Source organism: Drosophila ananassae (genome assembly GCF_017639315.1).
Source record: "Drosophila ananassae strain 14024-0371.13 chromosome 4 unlocalized genomic scaffold, ASM1763931v2 tig00000054, whole genome shotgun sequence".
Classification (NCBI taxonomy): Eukaryota; Metazoa; Arthropoda; class Insecta; order Diptera; family Drosophilidae; genus Drosophila; species Drosophila ananassae.
Window position 1 is genome coordinate 9,306,596 of NW_025319037.1, and position 27,920 is coordinate 9,334,515.

General features: G+C 35.6%; 1 protein-coding gene across 23 annotated transcripts in view; it reads right to left on the reverse strand.

Moving 5' to 3' along the window:
• Window positions 1–27,920, reverse strand: part of LOC6505477 (calcium/calmodulin-dependent protein kinase type II alpha chain) — a 99,166-nt gene that overhangs the window by 15,215 nt on the left and 56,031 nt on the right. For 8 of the 23 annotated variants that reach the window (XM_014904421.3, XM_014904424.3, XM_032455891.2 and 5 more), the window contains 2 exons: window positions 13,394–13,459; window positions 610–688 (listed from right to left, as the gene is read on the reverse strand). In XM_014904421.3, coding sequence (XP_014759907.1) covers window positions 610–688; window positions 13,394–13,459 — 145 coding nt within the window. Of the gene's footprint in view, window positions 1–609; window positions 689–13,393; window positions 13,460–13,698; window positions 13,768–14,978; window positions 15,261–15,403; window positions 15,450–27,920 lie in introns of those variants that run through there. The other 15 variants (XM_032455892.2, XM_014904422.3, XM_014904417.3 and 12 more) reach the window with 9 other exon arrangements.

Consider the following 27,920-nt stretch of genomic DNA (forward strand, 5'->3'; position numbering starts at 1 on the left):
GGGTTCTGCTCGGGTTGAACAGGCGCTTGCTGTGATCAGGTAGAGGTTGAGGTGAGATACTTGAAGTCCTGGTTGGTTGTCCACAAGTACAGGTGGTGGTGGTTTCGGCTGATTCTGTATCGGCAAGTCCTACTTGTGGTCCGTTCCCGGTGATACCTGGCGCCGTCTATTAGAGGTGGCTTACTAAGTCTTGGCACTAGGTACCAACATAACCCCTTAAAGGCATAATGCTAACCACCAAATCGAACTACCTTAAACGTTCTGAACAATCGCAAAATGGTGTCAAATTTATAATACTTCTTCAATTCCGTTTCTTATTAAGATTTGATTTTGATGAATTTTTCTTTTTAGAGGTAAAGTAGGTTTTTTGTACGCTGAATAAGAATGTATGGGCGCATTTCCGCAAAAGTATCCTCACTTTTTGCCAAAATTAAGATTTTTCCATAATTGAGCCAAGTAGTATAGTTATACTATAGTTCAGCACTATAGTTTACGACATATACTATTTGGGGTCAACGAATTTTTAAAGTGTTCTTATTCATAACTCCCATAAACTAACTACAAATTGTGTAAAGAAAAGGGAAATGCAAAATTTTTTTTACAACTTACGTGTATCCATCAAAATCGCCGCTGTTAATGGCTTCTATCAACTGTTCCGTTATCTTTATAATTTCTTGACGTCTGGCTGCTTAAAAGATGAAAAATTTATTGTTATTATTTTAACACTTGAAAAGTTTACATCCTATATTTACACTACTAAAACTAAAATTTCTGAAAGTCGTTCTTAAAAGTTCCAACAATAAAAATATTTATCGTTATATCTCAAAATTATAATAGACTATTATTACTAATATATATTATACACGTTAAGCTAAATATGTACCCAATTTAAAAGATCAAGGTTTTTATTACATTTTTTATTAACTCAAAACAAATATGATGTTATTTTTAGATCATCTTCTCATCTTATGATCATCTTATTATTCTTTTTAAATCATCTTAGGCTTAAATAAACTATTTGAACAAAAAAATTTATGTAATTCATATTTTTGATCGAAAAGCAATTTTATTCATTGACTCTTGAAAGGAAAAGGTGCCAAGGTAAATATTGGTATGATGACAAAAGGACATTTTGTGAGAAGTAATGTCCGTATCGGAATATGTATGTCACTCGGCATATCTCCGTCACAAGATAGAACTCTTGCTTTTTTGTGTGTTTAAAAAAAGGTTCATTTATAAAATCATAGTTTAATTTTTTAATTAACAAGCCATATTTATACCCTTGCAGAGGGTATTATAATTTTGGTCAAAAGTGTGCAACGCAGTGAAGGAGACATCTCCGACCCTATAAAGTATATATATTCTTGATCAGGATCGATATGAGCATGTCCGTCTGTCCGTTTCTACGCAAACTAGTCTCTCAGTTTTAAAGCTATCGAGTTGAAACTTTGCACACACCCTTTCCTTTGCTGGCAGTATATAAGTCGGAACGGCCGGGATCGGTCGACTATATCCTATAGCTGCCATATAACTCATTGATGGGAAATTCCATAACTTCGTTGTTTTTCAAGTTAGAAGGTTGGGACTTTCTACACATGTTATATTTGACCAAAATATCTTATGTACAAAATTTCATAAGGATCGGCCGACTATATCCTATAGCTGTCATAGAACGGTTGGAATTGGCATAACTTTGGTGTTTTTTAGTTAGAAAGATGGGATTTGGTGATGGGATTCTATTTTTGGCAAAATAATCCGATTTGCCAAATTTCATAAGGATCGGCCGACTATATCCTATAGCTGCCATATAATTGAAAGATCGGAATTAGCATAACAGGCGTTTTTAAGCTAGAATGATGGGACTTTCTACATTCCATTTTGGACAATATAATCCGATTTGCAAAATTTCATAAGGATCGGCCGACTATTTCCTAAAGACCGTCGGAACACCTTACAATTAATCTTGTTCAAGAAATTCAATTACCAAAATCCATTTTTTCGTATCCCAACTAATCTAGGTAATTATAATAAAATTATCCATAGTTTTTTTTTTAAATTAAAATTTAGTAGAAAAATGGCGAAGTTTATATACCCTTGCAGTTAACTAGCAGCATAAATTATATATATATACCAGATCGTACAAATTTGGCCGATCCTTGTGAGAGTTTCACTATCAAATCAGTTTTCCAATGTTGGAAACAGCCTCGAGCATCTTTAAAAATAGCATGGGTGTGCCATTTCCGATAGTTCAGTTATATGGGACCTATAAGATATAGTTAGCCGATCCTTATAAAATTTGGCAGATCGGATTACTTTGCCCAAAATGAAATCTGTACCAAATCCCATCTTTCTAACTCTTTCTAAACAACAAAGTTATGCCAATGCCGATCGTTCTATGTCAGCTACAGAATATAGTCGGCCTATCCTTATGAAATTTTGTACATGAGATATTTGGACCAAATATAATATGCTAACACAAAAACACCAAAATTACTCCAATTCCGATCGATCTATGACAGCTATAGGATATAGTCGCCTGATCTTTATTAAATTAGTACATAAGATATACTACCTGCAAGGAAAAGAAGGATGTGTGCAAAGTTTTAACTCGATAGCTTTAAAACTGAGAGACTAGTTTGCGTAGAAACGGACAGACGGACAGACGGACATGCTTATATCGACTCAGAAGGTGATCCTGATCAAGAATATATATACTTTATAGGGTCGGAGATGTCTCCTTCACTGCGTTGCACACTTTTGACCAAAATTATAATACCCTCTGCAAGGGTATAATAAAAAAGCAGAGCAGAGCTATGCTAGAAAGATAACTAACAAAATTTATTAATTTACCTCCAAATATACTACTGCACACGCAAAGCAATACTCAGATATTTGAATATAAAAAATTGGTTATAAATATATATAAATATAAATAAACACCGTTTTTTTTTAACTTTCATAAGAAAGTTTAAGTTTAATAATATTGTTGGGACTTGTGCCAACATCAAATAGCGTAATTATTACTAATTAATTGTCTCAGTGTAACTATCCGCAGCGGCCCACTAATTGCCTGTTATCAGCTGTTCCATATTCTTTGATTCTCCCAGATTCCCATGCGCATTGTTTTTTTTAGCGCATGCACTTTTGAGTTTGGTGAAGCTTCTGTGCAAGCTCTTAGTTTATGAACTTGTATATTCTTCTTTGTTTGGATCGGCCGCTGCCTTTGTTTTGGGGTTGAATTGAACCATAATAAATTGAAATATAAATTCAACCTCGTCTTATTAACATAATTCGGCCGCTATCAAATCGCTAATAGCTCAACATTTGGTGACTCCGACGTGATCGCGCCCGATTTGATTTGTGATCATTAAAGTGTTTAAAGGTAACCTTGTAAAGGAAAACTTTTTGCTGTTGTTTCCATTACATTGCACCTTGCACGAAAACTTACATGATGAAGTCAGGAGACGTAGTTAGTGCATCGGTCCCTGCAAGCAAGGAAAGACTTTTGCGGCGAAGAGCAATGGAGACCTACCAGGAGATGGAAGCCCTGCATAATAAGGTCAAGGCTGCAGTGCAGAAGGACGATTTGACCATCATGGTACTAGAGCCGTTGGAAATTTTGTGGCGCCAGAAATTTACCACACTCTAGGATGAGTTAGAGCGATTGAACTCTGTTAAAGTTGGGAGTGAATTATTTTGGAAGTTCTCCCAGCTTGCCGCTGATGAATGTCCGCATCGCTGCTGCCGCCGTTTGCAGCTGCTAAGGTGGTTGCTGCTTCAGCCGTTAAGGCTCCCGATCCTAAAATCGAAAGGTGCGATTACTCGCAATCTCGGGAAGAAATTTCCCTCCACTATCGCCACTCTATTGACGCCTGGCTCGAGCGCTCTTTGGGTGGACACGGCAGCCTGCAACCGAAAATTATAGACCTTGCGATCATCAGCAATATTATGTAATGAAGCTGTCCCATGCCCCTAAGGATTTTTTTGTTGAAAGATGGAATTCAACGAGGGGTGGATGTTGGGACTTGTGCCAGCATCGAATAGCGTAATTATTACTAATTAATTGTCTCAGTGTAACTAGCCGCAGCGGTCCACTAATTGCCTGTTATTAGCTGTTCTGCATTTGTTTTGGGGTTAAATTGACCTATAATAAAATGAAATATTAATTGAACCTCGTCTTATTAATTCGGCCGCTTTCAAAACGCTGATAGCTCAACAAATATAAATTTAATAAAAACGCAGTATGCACAAAAAACACGTCCGCTCGCTTAAGGGGTTAGGTGGGTTTAGTCGGCCAAATAAAGGGCTATTTACATTTTTTTTTTTTTTAATAAATTTTATTACAACTTTTAAGTTTCTTAAATATACATATTCGAAAAACAATTTCTGAAGATTTCAGAAAGAATTGAAAATTGGATTTTTGGGACACCTTTTTGCAAAAAAAAAAAAACCAATTTTAGTGAAATTTGTTTAACTTTTTATACCCTTGCAGAGGGTATTATAATTTTGGTCAAAAGTGTGCAACGCAGTGAAGGAGACATCTCCGACCCTATAAAGTATATATATTCTTGATCAGGATCACCTCCTGAGTCGATATGAGCATGTCCGTCTGTCCGTCTGTCCGTCTGTCCGTCTGTCTGTCTGTCTGTCTGTCTGTCTGTCTGTCGGTTTCTACGCAAACTAGTCTCTCAGTTTTGGAGCTATCGAGTTGAAACTTTGCACACACCCTTCTTTCCTTTGCAGGTAGTATATAAGTCGGAACGGCCGGGATCGGTCGACTATATCCTATAGCTGCCATATAACTGATTGATCGGAAATGCCATAACTTTGGTGTTTTTTAAGTTAGAGGGTTGGGACTTTCCACACATGTTATATTTGACCAAAATATCTTATATACAAAATTTCATAAGGACCGACTATATCCTATAGCTGTCATAGAACGATCGAAATTGGCATAACTTTGGTGTTTTTTAAGTTAGAAAGATGTGACTTGGTACAGATCACTGTTTGGGCAAAATAATTCGATATGCTAAATTTCATAAGGATCGGCCGACTATATACGATCTGCTATATATCTAATAATATAAGATGCGTGGCGCCACCTAGCGGACTGCGACTGAACTGCAAGGGTATATCAACTTCGGCTCCGCCCGAAGTTAGCGTTCCTTTCTTGTTTTTTAAATAATTTTTATTAACGAAAAAAAATTCTTCGTTCGAGTTCTAGAGAATCGTATCTCGAAGACCTGGGAAAAATTTAATCAAGATCGGTTGAGTAGTTTCCGAGAAATCTTGTCAACAGACAATCGCACCTTTCGATTTTAGGATCGGGAGCCTTAACGGCTGAAGCAGCAGCCACCTTAGAAGCTGCAAACGGCGGCAGCAGCGATGCGGACATTCCATAGTTTTGAGAAAAACGCGTTTAAAGGCTATACTTTACCTAAACCTTTTTATCGACTTGAGAATCGACTTATTGACTTGAAACTTTGCATACACCCTTCTTTTCTTTGCAGGCAGTATATAAGTGGGAACGGGATCGGTCGACTATATTCTAAAGCTGCCATATAATAGATTGATCGAAAATGCCATCACTTTGGTGTTTTTTATAGCAAGAAAGATGGAACTTGGTATAGAGTCTATTTTGGGCAACCTTATAAGATCTGCCAAATTTCATAAGGATCGGCCGATTATATCCTACAGCTGCCATGTAATTTAACGATCGGAAATGGCACAACCTTGCTATTAGATTATGCTAAAGATTATGGGGTTGTTTTAAACATTTCTATTAGAATATGTATATGTTCGATCCAATACATATATAACAAAATAAGCTGCTACCTAACCTACCTAAGGGCTCCTCTCGAAGCTACATACCTTTCCTTTCTTAAGACTACGTTTGGCAGCTAACCTATCCTAACAAAAATGGAAAAGCTCAGGCGGCTCATTTCATGTATGTGGGAGTCACCCTTGGAGATGGTGAGAGCGCTGGAAATTACTAAGGTAAACTACGATGTGGCCCTTGACCTACTGGTCAAACGTTTCCGAAATCGGCGTTTAATATTTCTGTCTCACATTAATGAGAGTTTCGTGTAGTCGAGCCAGGGTTTGTTGTTACTTTTCGGGAGTGATATGACCGGTTCAATGGTCATAAGCAGGCTCTCATGAGTTCCGGATCAATAGATTCTCTCATAGATCCAGACTCCAGATAGATGCCTGCTTAGGCTCTATAAGCTGGATGGCATGATTCTTAGAGCCAAGGTGCCGGACGCCCAAAAACGTGGATTTTTCTGTAGCTGCGTATCCAAGAGCTAATCAAGTGGTACGAGGTAGATTTTCCAAAAACCTCTCTATGTGTATGTTTATTAATGACCGTCCCGCTCCATGCGCCATGTGCGGTGTTTTGGCGCACACACTTCCTTCTTGTAGAAGGTTCATTGCCTTGCCAATGTATGAACGGTACGACGAAGTGCAATGGCTGACCCGCTGTTTTGTCGCGGCTGGCAAGTCAACTTCAGCTTCGTCGCTCCAAATGCTGTGTAGCTGTGGCCGGTCTCGGCGGTTCTGAGTTTGCTACGGATAGAGCCATCGTTAATCTGAGCCTGAAGTATCGCCTAACCACGTATTCCACGAATCAGATGCTGTTTTAGTTTCCCACATTGAGGACCGTCAGCTGAGCATTAATATGGATATTTCGGCATGAAAGATTCTCGACAACATAGCTCTGTCTCACCCCAACTTCCACAGATCGCAGCGGGTGGACTTGCTAATTGGAACCACCCTGTCAGTTTGCCAAATCCATTTAGGTCACTGCCTCCAATGGCCCAAAATACGCTAATTGGCTGGGTGGTTTCTAGACGCAAGAGACCTCCAAGGGAAACCAGCTTGGCAGTTTCGGTCCGCAGACTTTTCAGCTCAACTGAATCCTTTTGATCGCCTGGTTCGTATGTAATCGGGGAGGGGATGTGTATGCAGATCTTCCAGTATTGTTACCTAATACCACTCTTCAATAGGGGGAGGATGTTGAGCTAAACAGCCACCAACAAATCCGATTAGAATAATTATAATTTGTTTAGCTGCTGCGGCATTTATCTTCTCTGTCAGCCTCCCAGTTTCGAATGCACTTTGTTGTTATTTGTAGCGAATGCACTTGGGGCTTTGGTAAAGCTTCTGCGCCCAAGCTCTTAGTCTTTACTTGTATTATCGGCACTAATTTGCCAATGAGCGGCTGTTTGTTTAGGGTTAAATTGAAAACCTAATAAATATTTCAAAAATTAACTGAAACTCATTTATTTATTCGCTCGCTATTTAAACCTATTAATAGGAACGCATGATAGGAATAATCCGAATGATCGGAAATGGCGCAACCTTATAAATAAACAAACGAAGAATGCATAAATGCAAACCAAAATTAAGTGTCTAAAACTCTTCCGATTTGGCTGAATTTTGTTACGTAGTTTGCAAAGTATTCGCAATTAAAGTTTTTCACAAAACTTATCCAAACTGGTGCTATATGCATATTTCATTTTTGGGGGATTTTCGTGAATATTTTGAATACTAACTTGATATATATCAGATTTCCCTTTTTGTTTTTATTTCTGATGATCCTGAAATAAGTTCTGCTGACGGAGGCACCTTACGGAGACAAATTTCTTTAATAGCTTCTGAACGAAATGTCGGATTGGAATTGTTAAGGTACCAATCGACGCGTAAACCTTAGTATCACCAATTTAGTGAATCAAAATGTTTTTCTTTCATCCAAATTTTTTGCCTACCCAAACAACTTTCGGTAAATTTTTGGATAAAAATGGTTTATTTCGGATAAAAACGAGCGCTTACTCTCCGATGTAGAGTTTTAAAAAATTTACCAAGCTTTTAAAAGCTATATTTAAAAAAAAAAAACAAAATTTGTTTCATTTCCAATCATTTAATAATACGGATACTTTCTATATCTTAATACGAACAGACGTGTTTTTTCGAAGTCGCGTTGTATACTAAATTCTTTTATTAATTGCCTTCAAACCGGCGTTTAAATTTATTCCAAGCTTAGCTCTGATCCGCTTATTCACAAAAGCATTATGCAGCCTCCTTTATGTATTCATTATTATCCAGCATTATTATGTATCCCTTTAAGTGATACCACTATTAAGTGGGCATTGACAAAAATCCTCCTTACCGGATGTTTAGTCCCTAAAAATATGTTATTAAACTACTTTTTAAGTATTTTACAAGTAATTTACTTTCCAGTAGTCCAAAGGTACAAAGATCTGGGAAGGGTCGAGGTGTAGCCTTGTTAAATGGAAAAATATCACAACTGCCTTTATTATGGAGAAGGTGATCTTTTCTAAGCACAATTAGGTCAATGGTAACGAAAGTGCTAGGTAACTTAGTTTTAGGGCTTCCGACTCAAGATTGCATGGTATTGATACTGCAGAGTTTGTTGGATTTGCTGGTTCGCCCCGGTTAGTCGGTTATTCTTATCGCTGAATTCGGTTTCTGGCCCGATTCCCGTGATTTTTGGAACCATCTATTGAAGCTGGGTTATTAGGTCCTGGGATTATTAGGGCCTGGGTTGGAAGCTGGGATCGGTGGCAATGACCGATCTCGTTGCACAGTTTTTTTAAACAACAATGGTAAATACCATTCCAGCTCAGCCTTACAATTATAATATCCAATCAGCCAACCTTATATTTTTCCCATATTTTGATAGAAGTGGTTTATTATCGGATCTTCTGAAGGTTAAACCGTATATTCGACCACAGGCTGTGTACTAAATAAATTCACCGAGGTGACTTCAGTAAAGCATTTCACTCTGTTAAACATTCGCTTCTTCGAAGTAAACTTATTCTTTTGAAATTCTCAACTGATCTCCTGATCTGGATTTCGAGATAAATAATCTGGAAGAACCCAACAAATCTTTTTAAATATGTTCACTCGCGTTTAGTCCGCATCTGGGATGCGTCAAGAAAGCTATTTTGGAACCTTACTTTTTACATTGTTGATATACGATTTGCTCCATGCCTTAACTAATTCACTTGTATTTATGTACGTTGACGTAAAGCTGTGTCTTCAGTATAGATTTACTAGTGCCCAATCTAGACTTCTATCCATTTTGGCTAAATTTCAAAGTTAGTGTTTAGCAAATAACCTAAAATTAATGAATCGAAATATAAACTCAAATAATTTTATAGATCAAGCCCTCACCAGGCTACGAACTTTCTCTATAGGTACGCATTAGAACGGTTAACTTAGGATAACGATTTGGGTGTGCTATTAGATTTTAAACTAAAATTTACCGACCATATATCCAAAATGGATATCAAAGCAAAGGGTGTGCTTGGTTTTAACAAAAGATGATCAAAAAAATGTAATGACCTCTAAATAAAACAAAGCACATCGTTGGTCCCTCGATACTTGAGTACGGATCGTGTGCCTGGAGTCCTCAAGACGGAGTGCACCGAAATCACAATGAATCCGTACGAAAACAACTTCATGATATTTGCCCTTAAAGGACTTAATTGAAAATTTTCAGCTTCCTAAAGTAGACTTTTAATAATAAACTTACCTTCCCTAACAAATATTAGAACGATGCTGGGTGTCGTGATTCTACATAACCTTATCAATGGTAATGTACACAGCTAGCATCTACTATCACGCTTAAAATGTAACGTTCCTAGTAGAAAGACTAGAAACTTTCGTCCTCTAATCCTTAGCCATTGCAGTTCGACATATGCCCAGCACTATTCCTGTAGGGTATTAGGTTCGGACTACCATGGTCTCTACCACATCTTTTTGCTATACTCTACTTATAACCTGAAATATTATATTTCTAACGCTTTATCTAAGCAACACTTTTCCTCGTAATATTATACTCTATCCTTTATTCTCGGATCAATCCCAGCGAGCCATAGGTTATGCGGCAGCGCCCTCGGTCAATTGGGCGGCAGGTGGGATAAAAGTATGTAGCGCGAAAAAAATCGAAAACGAAAATTCTCCAAATCAGTTATTATATGGCTACATTTAGGTACATTGCTACATTCAGTCATATAAGATACATTTAACCAAATTAGTCCCGAATCGTTTACTGCTTATATAGAAAAAAAAAGAATACTTGTGAAGTTTGGAGTCGATAGCTTTAACACAAAATCGAGTACTAGTTTACATTAAAATATCACTAATTAAATTTTTTTTTGAAAAAAAAAAAAATTGGTAGCATGTTCAAGTTCCTTGAATTATATATTTTTCATATCCATTTATGAAAATGAAAAGTAATAAGAGAAAATAGACCAAAAATATATGTCTGCTATGAAGCGTGAAATGGAGCAATGCAAGAAAAGTAATAGGTTTAAACTACGATTCACGCGTCCACTGTGACAGCTGTCTGTATGCCTCACAAAAAAAAAATTAAGAATGGAAAAAGTGTGACAAAAACCAAACAAAACATTTTGCCAATTTCGGCACTCCGGTTGCACTCTATTTGCTTCCCCCTCCTATTGTTTGCAACATTTGCACTCATTCATTCTATTGCAATTGATGCATGCAAACTTCTAATGTGTCAATGAGTCAATATTAAATAATTTTAAACTTCTATATATAAAAGCATATCCTTAAATTTATTAACACAAAAAACAGTTTTTTCTCTCTAGTAAAAAATGGGGAAAAAAACAACAACTATCCATTCATGCTCAAGCTTCCATGCTTATTTTTGAAAATTGAATGTTGAAAATAACCGACAAATTTATTTCAATATAAGTTTTGGGTTTTATGTTATTAATGCAAAACAAAAAGAAAAGCTAACTTGGCGGAGCCCAAGTTGTTATAAGTTGATACACCCTTGCAGTTATAATAGCGGCAGTAGTAGCAGTGTTTATTATTATATATATATCAGATCTTATATAGTTGTCCGATCCTTTTGAGAATTTCACCATCGAATCAAGTTTCTAATAAAAATGTTGGCCCAAGAATCTTAAAAAAAAAACAAAGTTGTGCCATTTCCGATCGTTCAGTTATATGGCAGCTATAGAATATAGTCGGCCGATCCTTATGAAATTTGGCATATCGATTGCCCACCATGGAATCCGTAGAAAGTCCCATCATTCTAGTTTAAAAAACATGAAAGTTATTCCAATTCCGATCGTTCAGTTATATGGCAGCTTTAGGATATAGTCGGACGAAAGTAAGGTATTCCCTATCAATCACTTATGTTATATGGCATCTATAGGATATACATGTGCTTTAAAACTGAGCGATTCTGCAAGGTATAATTACACATTAAACAATAAAGGAAAGCTAACTTCGGGAGGAGCCGAAGTTGATATACCCTTTTAGTTAGGAAGCAGCTTATTTTATTATATATAATATTTTTTTTCTATAAATTTTAGGTGCATTTGGGTCTTTGAAATTTTTATTTCAATTCGCCGAAGTAAGCTTCTTATATGATAAATTCGGGCTAGAGCGGCTTAGTCAACAGGCAAGATCAAGCAACTTTAGCCGAATCTGCTGAAACTTATGTTTATACATCTCTTTCGGTATCTTTATTTTAATAAGTTACAGCAAAAGAGCAACGTCATCGTGATCATAAGTGGTCGGCCATTTTGGAAACGTTAAAACACTACAATTTTGACAATGGAGCATTACACACCAAAACAAAGAGCCAAAACTGTTAAATTTTATTCCCAAAATTATTCTTTAGATACGATTGCTCAACAAGTTATCTTGGCAAAAAGTGCCTTCAAAAAAGACAATTCAAAGTTAATGAGCAAATTCTGTCGAATTTGTGTCTCACCTCAAATAGGGGCGATTTTGACGGGCCACCGAGATCACCGGATTTGACTTCTCCTGACTTTTTCTTGTGACCCCACAAGTAACCCTACTTTAAAAGGATAATAAAGGAACGCCTACACCGATACAAAAAAAATGGGAGAGATTTTAAGTGTCGTATGTATTGATTAGATTTACAGGCGCTTGAAAAAAAGTGGTAGTTCCACTTATACAACTATATATAGAGCAAACGGGAACATTGTCCAGTGCAGGGTCGTCCAAATCATCATCATCTTCGAGGCCAATCACTATTTGACAGAACAGGGTGTTACACGGTCGAATATAAGGACGGTGGTTAGCCCCAAAAGATACGTGGCAGTGACCATCAACAGTCGCTCATGTCAGTTGAAAGTTGATTCGGGTTCGCCCGTCACCCAAAGGAATCATCATATACATTGCCCAAAGGTAACCTCGTTCTCGTTAAGTGCAACATAAAACTCAGCGACTATCAAGGTAAGGGTTTTCGGTCAAGCGACAATAATCGGTGCATCAGTAATCTGTCACTGATAGTCATGTTTTACTCAGGGACAAATCTTTTAGGTTAGGGTACAATTCGATGTTAACGGAACTCGTACAAATTGAAACCCTCGATAGAAACAATATATTGCATTACATCGACTCGGCTGTTGACGCTGATCAAGAATATATATAGTTTATAAGGTCGGAGATGATTCCTTCTCCCTGTTAAATACATTCACACGAATAAAATATATCCTTGTACTCTACGAGTAACGGGTATAACAAGACAGGATATAGTCGTGATTTCTGTCTATATGATAATTGGTACACGTCGTTTCACCAAAAACTTTTAATTACCTTTTGAAATATAGATATTTGAACAAAACATTTTTGTTACTTTAATACATTATCTGCACAGATAACTTATTTTTTAGCACCGAATTCCATCTATGCCACAAATATCCTAGTGAAATTGATTCAGAATGCAATTCCGCTAGAAAATCTCAGCGATGAAAAGGATTTAGGGTTTTCTAACATCTCTTCTCATTAACACCTTGTAAGATTATCTTATGTGGTTGATTAGCAACTTTTTCAATTCTATCATTGCAGAACAATGAAGCTAACTGACTTCAGTAATTAATAAAACAAATTGGGATCCTAAACAAAATAAAAGTTACTTGAAAACCCATTAACAATTAAACATTTCAGGCAACTTTTCGACCTAACAATTGTTCGAAATCGTATTCCGGTAGAATGACAACTGAATCACAGAGGAATCGTTTAGAGCTGTGGCAGTGCTCTATGAAATTTACAGGGTATACTATCCTATAAAGTATATATGTATGATCGGCAATTATAATTATAATATGTGTAATGGCTGCTATCTATCTGCAAAGGTATATCAACTTCGGCTCCGGCCGAAGATAGCTTTCCTTTCTTGTTTAAATTCATTTTATGCGAAATTGGTCTAATTTGGAGATCATTTACATTCCATCGGCTATTCGGTATTAACGATATTCGATGCGATTAATTGCAAGGTTATATCAACTTCGGCTCCGTCCGAAGTGTCCTTATTGTTATTAATAGTATTTGGGGCTCTAAATTTAAAAAACATACATACCTGAAGAGCACTGAGAGCTTCCCGAAATTTGCTGGCAAGTTTTTGCAGGACACAGTATCCTTATATCTTAAACGCCCATATTTGTATTTTCATAAAATAAACAATTTATATAAGTTGCATTTAATAAAATAATAATTTTATAGGAAAATTTTTTAATGAAATTGATCAATGAGATTCCTAAATTATATTTGAAAACTTTCAAAATAAGTTTGTCTGCCTTGACCTAATCATTTTAAAATACGAAAACATTCACACTAAATCACACTCCAGGAGATTTTGTATTATGTATTTAATTTAATACATACATTTGCGGATCACGTCCGCGACTTATGGGTTTCCTTAACTGCACAAACAGCAAAAACTTTTTATTCGATCTGCAAGGGATCAAAGAAAAATAAAAAGCAGTTTCGTTTGTAAAAGAAAAAATTAAAAATGCAAAAACCTACTATTCAGATAAAAGAAAAATAGCTCTAATGATCTAATGAATGTATTTAGGTTTGTGATATAATTGCTCATTAAAAAAATACATAAAACTTTGTTGTGCATTTTATTCTTATTAAAAACATTATTACAATTTTATGGTATCGTTTTTAAGAAAATGTCATTTCTGATAACAAAATAAATATATTCTCTGGAAGCTTTATCAAAATCAGTGGAATGCCTTGGATAAAGTGGATAACATTCAAAAATGTGAACCGTAATGAAAGAGACATATGTAACCTATAAAGCAGGGGTGCCCAAGAGCAGGGTGACATGCACAAAATCACAAATACATATGTACGATAGTTTTTTTTTATTTTCAATCCAACAATAAAATGCCTTCACACTAGGCCAAAAAGTGTTGAAACTTAGTTAAGTGTTGTTAAGCTATGCAAAATTGTTATTGTAATTTTCCTTGCCTATGCTGGGAGCAGCACACGTATGTGACTTTTGCTCTAGCCATATGACAGTGCAATCCAACAACAAAGGAGGAATGAGAGCAATGGGGCTGGGCATCCCTGCTATAAAGTATATGTATTTTTGATGAGCATATACATTCTAGAGACCAGTTCGAAAAAGTAGAAAGGCAGGCAAAAGGAGGTGATACTCATCAATACAATACGTTCGTTTTAGGGTCGGAGATGTCTGTTTTCTTCATTGTGTTTATAACTTTTGACCAAAATTATAATACCCTATGAAGGGGTATAATGATGGCAAAAAGACCCCCTTCAAGATGCATTTTTGTATAAGATTAAAATGCTCTCATAAAAAAATTACTGCATAGCATAGGACATCGAAATCGAAAATTGAACGTATCTCAAATCCTTTTTTTTTTTGTTTAAGCATATGTAACTTCGCTAAGGGTCATTACTTGATAATGCAAAGCTTTTGATTCAATCAAGCATCGCAATTCTATCAAGAAATATTATACAAGTCGATTTTGGAAAGCATTGATATAGCATTATATTTTATTTAATCTAATATTTTGATCATCTGTGTACTAGGGAAAAAATTAATTGAAATGTACAACTATTTTTTATAAATCTGCAACTGTATACATAGGTTGGAATAAACAAACTATTCAACGCTTTTAATGCATACTCACCTATTTAAAAAAGATAAATTAAAGTATTTTTTATTTTGATTAACCTTCTCTATTGACGTAGGGGAATACTCTCAGCTTTACTATTTTCTTTTCAATCAGACAAGTTTCATTTGTATAATATAAATTCAATTTTATATATAAGCTCTAAAAGCTTAAAAAAATGTAATAAATTTTTATAATATGCATTTTGACTTCTTGGTTAAGTATATTTTTAAGGTATACGCAATTAGATTTTCTGTATTTTTATGTATTAGTGTTCATCCACATGTAGAAGGTTCAAAGCTGAAACAAATATCAGTATATAATAGTCTGGAAATAAATTCATACAAACAAGCTTTTGTTGGAACATTATTTATCGAATATCTAAATACCGCTCTGGCAATAATTGTATTTATTGGAATTGATTAAAAGCAAACAAAATTTACCTAGTTTAATTCAGTTAAAAATATTTATGTATAATCGAAGGGGAACCTAAACAAGAATAAAAGTGAGAAATCCTGTATTATTATCCTGAACAATATTCAGTGAATATGCATTATAAAGAAAGCTGATGATTGTATGTAAATAATACATTTTTAACTGTATTCTTTTAGTCATAATTGTCACATGGCCTAAAAAACTTGGTCCTTGGCTGATCCTTGAAAAAATTGTTTTTCCAATGTTGTACATTACTTTGATTTGGGAATCATGATTTTATATTAAAGTCCAGTGAAAGATTTGCAAAAAATTTAAAAAAACTAAAAATAAAGTAGTACTTGCTTAAGGCGTTGCTTAAAGGACGGGATAGTTTGAGACTTCAAATAATATTTTTTTTCAAAAATTTTGTATTTAATAGAACATTATCTCAGGAATATCCTGTGAAAGTTTCATGTCGATCGGGCTAAATCTCGATGAGATACGGATTATCTAGTTACTTTCTATCCATATACACTTTCAATTGCTTTTGACACTTTAGACGCGTTTTTCTCAAATCAACTTTTTTAAGTCGGTGCATAACATAACTCAAAAGTAATGCTCGGATCTAAAGAAAATTTTTCACACATCTTTTATACAACAAATACTTACGGATAAACGATCGCATTTATTAAAAAAAAAACAATTTTCTACCATTTTTACGGCCAATAATGGGCTGATTTTTAGGTAAAAATGGTACCTCCTCCTCCGAGTTTACAACCGCGCCAAAAATTAAAAATCGCATATTTTTCAATATTGCTTCGTCCATCGTTTTTTTCGTTGCACATGATACTAATATATTAAATAAATCAATTCAATTTTTTTATTTCCGATAACTATTTCGCTTAAGACGAGGATTTCTAGGAACGTAACCCCCGTGTTAAGCAAGGGTCACGTGTATAACAAGATTAAAAAACAATTTTTTTTAATTTACGACTGCGTAACTTAACGTTATAAGTAGAGCAAAGTGAAAATCTATAGTAGAGACTATTGTAGTCCAAACATAATATCCTAAAGGGATCCTGCTGGGCATATGTCGAACTGCAATGACTAAGGAGTAGAGGGCGAAAGTGTATAAACTTTCCACTAAGATCGTTACATTTCTCAGGGGTCACAAGATGTAACGCGAACTAGGCGCAAGTGGGCGTATTTAAAAGGTGGAGTCCTTCCAAGTAGTTTGAAATGCAAGCAAGGACATCCGCTGAGATTAGTTTAGTAAGATGTAGTGTTGTTGCTCTAGCATTTTCAATGTCTCGGCAATAAATTAACCAGTTTTTGCAAGTCGGTTATTTCGATATTTGCCCATTTCTTAACGATGACCTCTTTTAAATCCTTTAAGATCTCGAAGTTTTGATTAAAGATCGCACTTCCTTTCAAATAATAATAATTTATTTGACTCCAGCTGTTTGTTATCAGCTTTTATACCTGTCTCCCTCCCTTCCAGTTTTGCATGCGCTTCCTCCCCCTTAATATCTCACACATCCTAAACGCACACGAACACGTACAATTATATATTTTTTTTTTATTGAATGTAACAATTAACTGTTATTTATACAATTAACATTAATTTTAATTAAGAGTTAGGCAAATTATTCCAATAGAAAAATATTCAATTTAGATTTTATTACATCTAGGGTTAATTCAGGCGAAAACAAATGAGACAATAGGTTATAATTTTTACAGATAATGCGAAAAGGATCATTTTTTTTTGCGCGGTTCCCACTGCATACGTACAGCCCACCTCCCGTCCAACCGACCGAGGGACGCTGCCGCGTAACGTACGGCTCGAATCGCGGGAATAGATCCGAGATAGATAAGCGAGGATTAGGAGAAAGATATTCCGAGGAAGAGTGTTGCACAGATAAGGCGGTTAATATAAGCGATTTAAGATTGTTAGTAGAGCAAAGTGACAATATGTGGTAGAGACCATTGTAGTCCGAACATAATACCCTGAACGGATCGTGTTGGGCATATGTCGAACTACAATGGCTGAGGAGCAGAGGACGAAAGTTTCTGGTCCTTCTACTAGGAATGTTAAAATTTAAGCGTGTTAGTAAATGTTGGCAGTCTATATTTCCATAAATAAGATTATATAGAAACATGACACCCAGCATCGTTCTACGATTTTTTAATGATGGTAAGTTGATTAGTAAAAGTCTACTATGATAAGAAGGGAGGTAAAGATTTGCATCCCAATTAAGTCCCCTAAGCGCAAAAGTAAGGAAGTTTTTTTGTACAGATTCAATGTGATCTTGCTGTACTCCATATTGAGGACTTCAGACACACGATCCATACTCAAGAATCGGACGGACCAGTGATGTATATAACGTTTTAGTTATGTACAGGTCATTAAATTCTTTTGACCATCTTTTAATAAAACCAAGCACACCCATGGCTTTATTAACCATGGTAGATATATGGTCGGTAAATTTAAGTTTCAAATCTAATAGAACACCTAGATCGTTAACCTGAGTTAATCGTTCTAAGGCGTTCCCATAGAGAAAGTACATAGCCTGGTGAGGACTAGATCGGTAAAAAGACATGAGTTTACATTTCGATCCACTAAGCTTTTGGTTATTTGCTAAACACCAATTTTGAAGTTTATCCAAATCGGATTGAAGTCTAGACTGGGCGCTAGTGAATTTATACTGAAGGCATAGCTTAACGTCATCAGCGTACATAAGTATAAGTGAATTAGTTAAGGCAAGGGGCAAGTCGTTAATAAACAGAGTAAAAAGTAGGGGTCCAAGATGGCTTCCTTGGGGCACCCCCGATGTGGCGCGGACTAAACGCGAGGTAACATCTTTAAAGAAAACACGTTGGGTTCTCCCAGATAAGTAGCTCGAAATCCAGATAAGAAGATTAGTTGGGAATCCCAAAAGACTGAGTTTACTTATATGAAGCGAATGGTTAACAGAGTCAAATGCTTTACTGAAGTCAGTGTAAATGACGTCTGTTTGTAAGCCATTCCGGAAGCCATCCGTTATAAAAGATGTTAGCTCCAATAAGTTGGTAGTGGTGGAGCGGCGCTTCATGAAGCCATGCTGGCACGGAGTTATTATTGAACTACATAGGTGTTGCAAATGTGGAGTGATAAGTTTTAAGCAAAAAGCTTTGGAATTGCTGACAATTTAGAGATGCCTCTATAATTAGCAGCGTCGGATTTTTTCCCTTTTTTATGCAGCGGAATAATGAAGGATTCCTTCCACATAAGGGGAAAGATCGAAGTTTCCAGCGATAGATTAAAGAGTTTAACAAGAGGTTTGCACAGTGCCTCGGCGCAGTACTTCAGAACACAGCCTGGTACTCCATCAGGGCCTGGCGAATACACGGGCTTAACCTTAAGAAGATCCGATAACACACCACTTTGATCGAAAGATGGGCAAAATATAAGGTTGGCTGATTGGATATTATAAGTGTAAGGCTGAGCTAAACTGCTGCTAGGTGAATAGGTAGTTTGAAAAAACTGTGCAAAGAGATCGGCCATTGCCTGATCGGTGTTCGCATAAGAGTTCTCAAACGTAAGCAGTGGGGGAAAAGATACATGTTTACGCTTAGTGTTTACAAAGTTAAAAAACTGCTTTGGATCCTGAGTGAACTGAATCCTGCAGCGGCGAATATAACTCCTATAACATTCTGCGTTATGCACGGTGAAATTGGACCGAGCTACTAAGTATCTTGAATAACTAACTGTACAGCCAGATTATCTATGTTTGTTTAAAAGTCTACTCATACTATTCTTTAAATTTATAAGGTGCCTTGTATACCAAGGCGGATTCGTTGAAGCGGACGGATATTTCCACGGCACGCAAGCGTCGAAAAATATGTTCAAAGTGTAATTAAATTTTTGTAATGCGATGTTTATATCCTCGCATGCCAGTAAATCAGACCAATCAAATTCCAAAATTAACTTATTTAATTTCGTAAAGTCAGCCTTACGAATGAAACGAACTTTCTGAGATTTAACTGTAGACTTAAGGTCAAAAAAGTAATTATTTTCGATTGAAACCTCAAGAGTGGGATGATATGGATCCTCAGGGTTAGAAAGGGGCAAAGTTCTGGAAAGGGTAATTCCATCAGGATCAGAAACGAAACATAAGTCCAACAGCTGACCTAAAGAATTTCTAACGTGGTTAGAAATGCCCTCAGGGAAGTCGTGGTGGGAGTTAAGCTGTAAAGACGGTGAATTATCAACATTTGACCACATAAGTTCTGGGATATTAAAGTCACCCAGAGCTATCAGCTGGTCACCATCAGACAGACGATCGAAAACCAAACGAATAGCGGACAAATGTTGCCAGTATGTTGGCGGTTCGGACGAAGGTGGTATGTACGAACAGGTAACATACAAAGATTGATCGGACAAAGTGATTTTGATGCAAAGAAATTCAATGTCACCAAACTCTTGTGATTTTACCTCTTCAGAAGCGAATTTGGAGTCTACAGAAATTAGCACTCCTCCTCCCCTTCGCAATGTTCTATCACATCTAAAAGTGGTGTACCTACTAGGAAAAACTTCGGAGCTTAAGATCTCCGGCTTTAACCAGGTTTCGGTAAATACTATAATGTGGGATGCAAAAAAAGAACTATCAGAATACAGTTTGGGAAGTTTACTACGTAACCCTCTTGTATTCTGATAGGTAAGTGTTAATGAAGACATTAGTTTTTTGAGATTGAGGAAGATGAGGTGGAAGGTTGATCAGTGGCCTTAACATGTGGGAGTTTTACACCCACAGGTTTGGTTATCTTTTTTTTCACCGTACTTGGCTGATGTTCTTGGACGAAAATGTTCTCTGGCCAAAAGCTGGCGGAACAGATCGTCTTGAACACCAGCAAGGGCACACGTATTTTGAAGGATGACGTGTGCCTGGTGTAAGAATATTTTAATTTTGTAATATCCACCACCTTTATGTCGGCTTTTGCTTTGGCTTTGATGTAAGCCGAGATATCAATCTCAGAAGTATCAGGGGCAAGCCGGGAAACAAAAATGTGTTACGATGGTGAGATCACCTGCAAAGGTTTTGGTGCCGCCGTAACTAATACTGCGGCATCAGTGCGTACCGGGGGTCCGCACGGTTTATTACCCTGTTTGGTGACTGTTACAGGAGTTTGAATTATTGGGTCTGGGATCACTTGAAGCGATGCCACAGATGACATATCGGACAATTGCTCATTGATTCCGAGACATTCGGAAGCCGAATTTTTCTCAGTTCCGGCCCTTGGGGTGGCCAGAGATATAAGCGGCTGCATAGTTGTCGGCTGAGCAGGCTGAAGATTATTCGACCCGAGCACATCACTAAAAGCGGATTTCTAACGCTTTGGAGACTCATTTAGTAGTTGAAGGCTACTAAACTGTGTATCAAGCGCAGAGTTGGTCATTGATTTTTCGAAAACCACTTATCAACTCCTTGAAACCGCTTTTAGTCTGCCTCATGAACGACCTCATTTCGTCCTGAACAGCACGACAACCATCACAGCAAAAGTGGAGACCAGACCTACGCGAGATTGCATCCGAAACTGAGGCCGTGAACCCGGCACACTTAGCGGTAAAACGTTTTCACAGAGCCAGCAATGGATGGTAGGCTGGGAAGACGAGATTGTCTTATTGCAAGACTTTAATGCACAGACCAATTTAAAATCCATAATTATTAAAAATTTAAATAATTAATTTATTAAAAATTATTTAAAATTAAATAATTAATTTATTAAAAATTATTAAAAATTAAATAATTTATTTATTAAAAATTATTAAAAAAATTAATAATTAATTTAAAAATATTATTTGATTTTATTAATGAGGAACCTTGAACCACTGTACCAAGGAAACGAGAAGGGGAGATTAAAGAGAGCAGTTAGTGCAAGTTAGTAGGATTTAAAGAAATAGAGATAAGAATCTCTATTGAGCGAGAGTAGAAGCAAAAGAATAGCAACAACACCGTAGGAGATGAAGAAGCAGAGCAGGGCTATGTTTGCAAAGTAAATTAAATAAATTATTATTTTACCTCCAAATATATCACTGCACACGCGAAGCGATACGGATCTAAAAAATTGCAATTTGTTTTTACATCTGTAAAGAAATAAACACCGATTGTTTATAGAAAGCGTATTGCAAATTTTACAAAAACGTAGTGCGCACAAAAAAAACACGTCCGTCCGCTTTAAGATAAAGAGAGGATATTGATCATGATCCGCAAAATTACCTGGTTGACCTGTTTGGAACAGAGAAAAGTATTTTTTCGAGTAAAAGTTTCGAGTCAACTTGACCAAGAATAATTTTATGAAGGAGCATGGCCTCAGCACAAGTACGACGTACCTGCAATGGTGGCAGGTCTAATAACTTTAGCCGACAACGATATGGTGGAAGAAGATCATCTGAGTCCCAGTTTAAATATTTTAAGGCAAATAAATAAACTGCTTTTGCACTGATTCAATACTTCTTTGATGTACCATATACTGCAGACTCCAAACGCATGAACAGTATTCCAGGATCGGTCGAACCAACGAGATATACAACGTTTTAGTGGTGAAGGGATCATCAAACTCTTTTGACCAACGCTCGATAAAAGCAAGTACTCCTCTGGCTTTATTAACTGTTACAGAAATATGTTCATTAAACGACAGCTTGTGATTGAAAAGAACTCCAAGATCATTCATTAAGGAAACACGATCTAAAAAGAGATTCCCAAGTGAACACGAGATGACATGAGGCATGCTACGATTAAATGTCATAGCCTTGCACTTTGAGTAGTTTAGTGAGAGGAGATTATTAGAGCACCACAAGAATACTTCATCAAGGTCAAATTGCAGATGTCTATGAAGGAAGTGGTCAGAGATAGAAAAACAGAGCTTGACGTCATCAGCATACATAAGTGTAGAAGCATAGCTCACGACACTAGGTAAGTCGTTAACAAAGAGGATAAACAGAAGAGGTCCTAAGTGACTGCCTTGCGGAACACCAAATGTTACTTTTATAACATGAGATGTGATGTTCTTGAACAAAACCCGCTGCGTACGATTCGATAGATATGAAGTCATCCACTGTATGATATTAGGAGGAAAACCCATAAGATAAAGTTTCCGGAGAAGGAGACGATGATTAACAGAACCGAAAGCTTTGCTAAAATCGGTGTAAACTACATCGGTTTGCATTCGTTTTAGATAACCCTTGTGGACGATTGAAGTTAATTCTAGCAGATTGGTTGTTGTAGAACGATGTTTGACAAAACCATGCTGGGTGGAGGAAATTATGCTTTTGCAATGATGTTGCAGTTGCAATGTAACCAATTTCCCAAGCAGCTTGGGAATAGCAGAAAGTTTAGCAATACCGCGGTAGTTATCTATAAGTATTTTAGAACCTTTCTTATGAAGTGGAAATATGAAATAATAAAAGATTCATTCCATCTGTCTTACAACTCATGAATCATGAGTCATGATGTAACGCTTATCACTGTGGACGGAAGTCCACGAGGTGACGACCTGCATGCCTAGGCGTGCGCGAGGAAACTCTATATATAGCCGAAGAATTAAAAATTTTCTGTAGGCAACCGATCTAAATGAATGATATACCAATCGAAAGGTATTGTTTCAAATAGATAATTTTTGTTGAAACATATTCCAAAAGTTATTTGGTTTGGGAGAAATTAGGGTGAAAGTAAAAAAAATTTTAATCACTAAAGTGGGGCTGGTGGACACATTTTAGTTCCCAGATAGGATTGGTGCCGCAATCGACCCGATCCGACATTTCATTCAGAAGTTATTCGAAAAATTCGATTTTTTCTTCTTCAAAATGAAGCCAGTTGTCGGTTTGTCTGTTTGCACTATTTTTTTCTTAAAAATCCTAAAAAAAATTGGAAAATGTTTGTTACTATCATATGAGCAACTATTGTTCTACAACTTTTTGAAATAATTTAATCTTACTTCAAAAAATTAAAAAAACTTTGTTAATGAAAAAATTCATAACTTTATAATTAAGAAAGATATTAAAAAGAGCTTTACACCGTTGAAATGGTTTTTTAAATATCAATTTCACTTTCTTTGAGACCAAACATCTGTATAGTACAAAAAAAAAAATACACTGAAAATAAACTTTTTTTTTTAAGAAAAAAAATTATTTTTCAAAATTTGGTCGACTGATCCTTTTTATATTGCACGTGGAGATAGCTTTTGAGATGACGCAACTTTTGATATATCGCTCATATCTGGCAAAATCCGTTAACTCAAGATATAGTCCTGTAAGTGCAGCTACCCATTTTGTACAGTCTCCTGTGAAGCTTGCATTTACTTATACATGTGTGTGTATTTGATTGGCAACTTTGCTTTTTGGAGTCTGCATATATTTGGTCAATACCCTAAGAAATATGGAGTATATCTTTTCAGATTTTAGTTTATTTATTTAAAAAAAAAAATCCAAATAAAAAAGGGCTTATAAAAAGTAAAACGTAAACATTGACTCAACTTGGATTCGAACCCAGGCCCTCCGTGTTAGGAACCACCACGCTCTCCACTCGGCTTACCTCGAACTTTGTTGCTTGATGGCAACTTTTGATGTAATTCTGCTTTGTGTTTCAGTGTCTCATGTCTTAATGAGAAAACTCAGACGATTGGTACTTCAACCAACCCGGTCCGACATTTCTTTCAAAAGTTATTCAAGAAATTCTATTTTTACAGTTTTTTCAAAATGAAGCCAGTGTGTCTGTTTCTCTGTATTTTTTTCTTGGCAATCCTGAATAAAATTGGAGATTTTTGTTAATGACATATGACCATAGCTTGCAAATAACTGTTAACCGATTCGAGCGGTCTCAAAATAAGTGTTTGTCACTGAGACTTTGAGCAAAAAGTCTGAGAGCAACCGATTGAGTTGCTCGTAAACAAATTTTGCTCGCGCTCAGTCAAAGCACACTTTTTTCTGTTTTCGTTTGGTCTGCTCTTTCTAGGACCGTTTGCTTGCATAAAGTCTTTTGTGCATGTATGTGTGTATGTGAAGTTTAGTGGGCTCAACTTGTCAATTTGCTTTGTAAATCTCTCGTGTAAACAGTGATTCATCAAATTTATTGAAAATGGGACGAGAACTTACTAAAAAAGTGCATCAATTTTTTATATTTAACAAAATGGACAACAAAGTTGTCCAAAGTTTAGTTTTTAAGCTTAACTCAAAATAAATGAATTTAAAAGGAAACTATTCATTTTTTAATTAAAATAATCAATATATTAGTTTGAAATTGGAAAATTCACGTTTAAAATTTTAATAAGTTTTTTCGTCAAATTTCATGTACCATGCACCACTGTGCAGCGAAACGAAAACAAATTATTGAAAAGACTTTTTGCGCTGACTTTTTTAGTCAATCGGTCTTTTACTGAGTCTCTCAGTGCGAGTGAAACTCAAATCTCTCATTGAGCGATATTCGGTAAATGAGAGTTTCACGATTTGCTCATCGTAATTCGTTCAACAGAAAAGCGAAACAAAACAAAACAAAGCCTGCTGCTCAGAGAGAAACCGAAACGGCATGCTTTGTTTCGGTTGCTCTCGCAAACAGAGCGTAAGCAAAAAAACGGTAAACAGTTATTTGCAAGCTATGCATATGACTCATATGATATGAGCAATTATTGTGCTACAACTTTTTGAAAAAGCTGTAAAAATCTAATTTCTTGAATAACTTCTGAAAGAAATGTCGGACGGGTCGGTTGAGGTACCAATCTTGAGGTCCCAAAGAAAAACAAGAAAGGAAAGCTAACTTCGGGCGAAGTTGAAGTTGATATACCCTTGCAGTTGTGCCATTTCCGATCGTTCAGTTATATCGCGGCTATTGGATATAGTTGGCCGATCCCTATGAAATTTGGCCAATAAGATTATTTTGCCCAAAATGGAATCTGTACCAAGTCCCATCTTTCTAACTTAAACCAAAGTTATGCCAATTCCAATCGTTCTATGACAGCTATAGGAAAAAATCATGGATAAAAAAGGCAAAGCAACTCCGCCAATACTTTTCTAATATTCATTATTTTATATCGCACACCCAAAATAAATTGTTACATTCAACAATTGGTTTAACTAGAAAAACTGGAAAAACGTAATTTCCAGTTTTTTTTAACTTTTTATCTTTGCGCATTTATTTTAGATATAATACATGTTTATTATATGATTGATCGGATATGCCATAACTTTGTTTTTTTTTATAAGTTAGAAGGATGGGACTTAGTACAGATTGCATTTTGGGAAATCTTATCCGATTTGCAAAATTGTATTAGGATAATTGGCTTAGCTTTGTTGTTTTTGAAGCTACAATGATGGGACCGTCTACGGTTTCGTTTTGGGCAATCTAATCCTATGTTCATAAGAATCGGCCAACTATATCCTATACCTGCCATATAACTGAATGATCGGAAATGGCACAACCTTTCTATTTTTAAAGATGCTTGGGGCTGTTTTCAATATTTTTATTAGAAATTTTGTTGATGGTTAAATTCTCATAAGGATCGGGCAACTATATAGGATCCGATACATATAATAATAATACATATAAGATTCTGCTTAACTGCAAGGGTATATTAACTTCGGCTCCGCTTGAAGTTAGCTTTCCTTTCTTGTTTTTTTTTTATTATTTATTATATAGTGGAACTCTCATAAGGATAGGCCTCTCATCTGTTAATTTGTTAAAACAATTTGGTTTCCCACAACTACGAAACAATTTTCGATTTTAAATACATTTTTGGGCAAATTTTTTATTAAAATTTTTAAACTAACCAAATTCCAAAACCTTTGTAAATTAAAAATATGTATAACTTCAGAGCCACTGAAGCTATTGAAAAATTCTTTACGTCTTTGGAAAGGTTTTTAATTATTCCACCTTCTTGAATGTCAAAATCTATAGAGTTAAAAAAAGAGAGTTTTGATGTTTATCCTTACAATTACCTTTACCAAAAAAAACAACTGATATCATATAAAAAACCTCTTGACGAGGTTAAAGTACCGGTGACGAACCTGTACAAAATTGCATATAAAAAATATTCTTGTTCGGCACGTGCAAGAAAAAACAAAAAAAAAATTAGTCACGTGCCGAACAAGAATATTTTTTATATGCAATTTTGTACACCTATATAGCATATTTTCGTCACTAAAAGGTTTAAAAGGTTACTCTCGTCAAGAGGTTTTTTATATGATAAAGTTTGGAAAATATTCAAAAATGAAAATTTTTGAAAAATTTTCGAAAATTTTAAAATTTTACTTTTTGAATTTTTTTTTTTAAATCGAAATAAACCCAAATGACCACCAATGGTCATCTTTTAGAATTTTGAAAAAAACTTCTAGTTTTTGAAATATTTAAATTTTTAATTTTGGTCATTTTTTTTACAGGTAAAAAAAAAAAATTTTAAAAAAAACTACTGAATTCCTTTTCCATTAGTGTGATAAACAATGAACATCTTTTAAAATTTTAAAATAACATTTACTTTTCGAGATACTTGATTCTCAAAGTCTTAAAAATAAAAAAATTTAAAAAGCAAAAAGTGACCATCATGGCCCATAGCCTAAAACATATAAATTTAAAAAAAAAAAATTGATTTTCATCATTGCCCATCCCTTAAAACTTAAAAACTTTACAAAAAAATCGATGCCCATCATGGCTCACATCTAAAAACGTACAAATTTTACAAAAAAATCCATGCCCACCATTGCCCATATCTTAAAACTTAAAAATTTAACAAAAAAAATCATGACCATCATTGCCCATCCCTTAAAACTTAAAAATATACTGGTTGCGAATGTAAAGAAAGTTTGTCTGATGTAAATACAGACTTAAGAAACATTTTGTAAGCTCTAGATTTCCTGTTCTTAAGACGAGATAGGTGTTTATTAAACCATGGCGGTTTAGTTGATGAAGACGATGAAACTTCAGGAACAAATTTTTCCAAGGCTTTATGGATTACATCATAAAAAGAATCAGTAGCAACATCAATAGAGTTAAAAGATGAAAGATATTCCCAGTCAAATCCAGCTAAATGATTGCGAAGAGCATTGTAATCCGTTTTTAGGAAACATTTAGTACGATACTGAGCCTTATAGTTAGCATGTATATTAGGGACATCAATTAATACCGAAACCAATAGTGTAGGATGGTGTACGTCTTCAGGAAGCGATAGTGGTGAAAACCAATTTACAGTCACAGAGGATATCATATTATAGAAAATAAGGTCTAGAGTGTGTTAAGGATGGGGTTAATTTGAAAAAGAGCAATTTCAATTAATGCATCAATAATGTCGTTTTGACAACTGGGACGCAAGGAATTGTCATCTTCACACGGGATCCAGGAGATTTTGTATCGGTTGAAATCACCCATAATTAGGACAAAATCAGAGTAACTGATGATATAACGAACTTAATAGCCTCAAGGTGGTGAAAATATACAGAATCCTCAACCGATGCACAGTGGTTCCGCCAGAGGCCAAAAATCAAAAAACCGATCAGAAAATATTTAAACCCAATTTACACAGTTT